General features: G+C 35.4%; 1 protein-coding gene across 1 annotated transcript in view; it reads right to left on the bottom strand.

Moving 5' to 3' along the window:
- The window catches only part of LOC108575473 (transcriptional adapter 2B), a 3,729-nt gene that overhangs the window by 1,857 nt on the left and 1,635 nt on the right, over nucleotides 1-237 (bottom strand). Inside the window, exons 7-8 of the mRNA XM_017938289.1 lie at nucleotides 144-235; nucleotides 4-67 (exon numbers count right to left, since the gene is read on the bottom strand). Coding sequence (XP_017793778.1) covers nucleotides 4-67; nucleotides 144-235 — 156 coding nt within the window. The remainder of the gene's footprint in view (nucleotides 1-3; nucleotides 68-143; nucleotides 236-237) is intronic.

The following is a 237-nucleotide window of genomic DNA, read 5'->3' as shown; positions in this document are numbered from 1 at the left end:
TAAGAATTGCTCGTATTCCTGTGCCGTATAAAATTGCGCAAATACTCGCATTCTATCCCTAAATTCCCTGTAAATCATACAAGTTTTTGTTAAAGCATGATCCAAACCAGATATTATCCTTGCTCAATAACAGATGAACATACCTTTCCTCTTTTGTTTGCTTTTTTTTTACTGTTTTGTCTTTCCTGGATGAAGCAAAGAACGCTGAAACAAGCTGATAATCACGCACTACTCTTT

Source organism: Habropoda laboriosa, unplaced genomic scaffold (assembly GCF_001263275.1).
Source record: "Habropoda laboriosa isolate 0110345459 unplaced genomic scaffold, ASM126327v1 scaffold276, whole genome shotgun sequence".
Lineage (NCBI taxonomy): Eukaryota > Metazoa > Arthropoda > Insecta > Hymenoptera > Apidae > Habropoda > Habropoda laboriosa.
The sequence above is the reverse complement of the archived record's forward strand: the minus strand, read 5'-3'. Positions and strand labels throughout refer to the sequence as shown.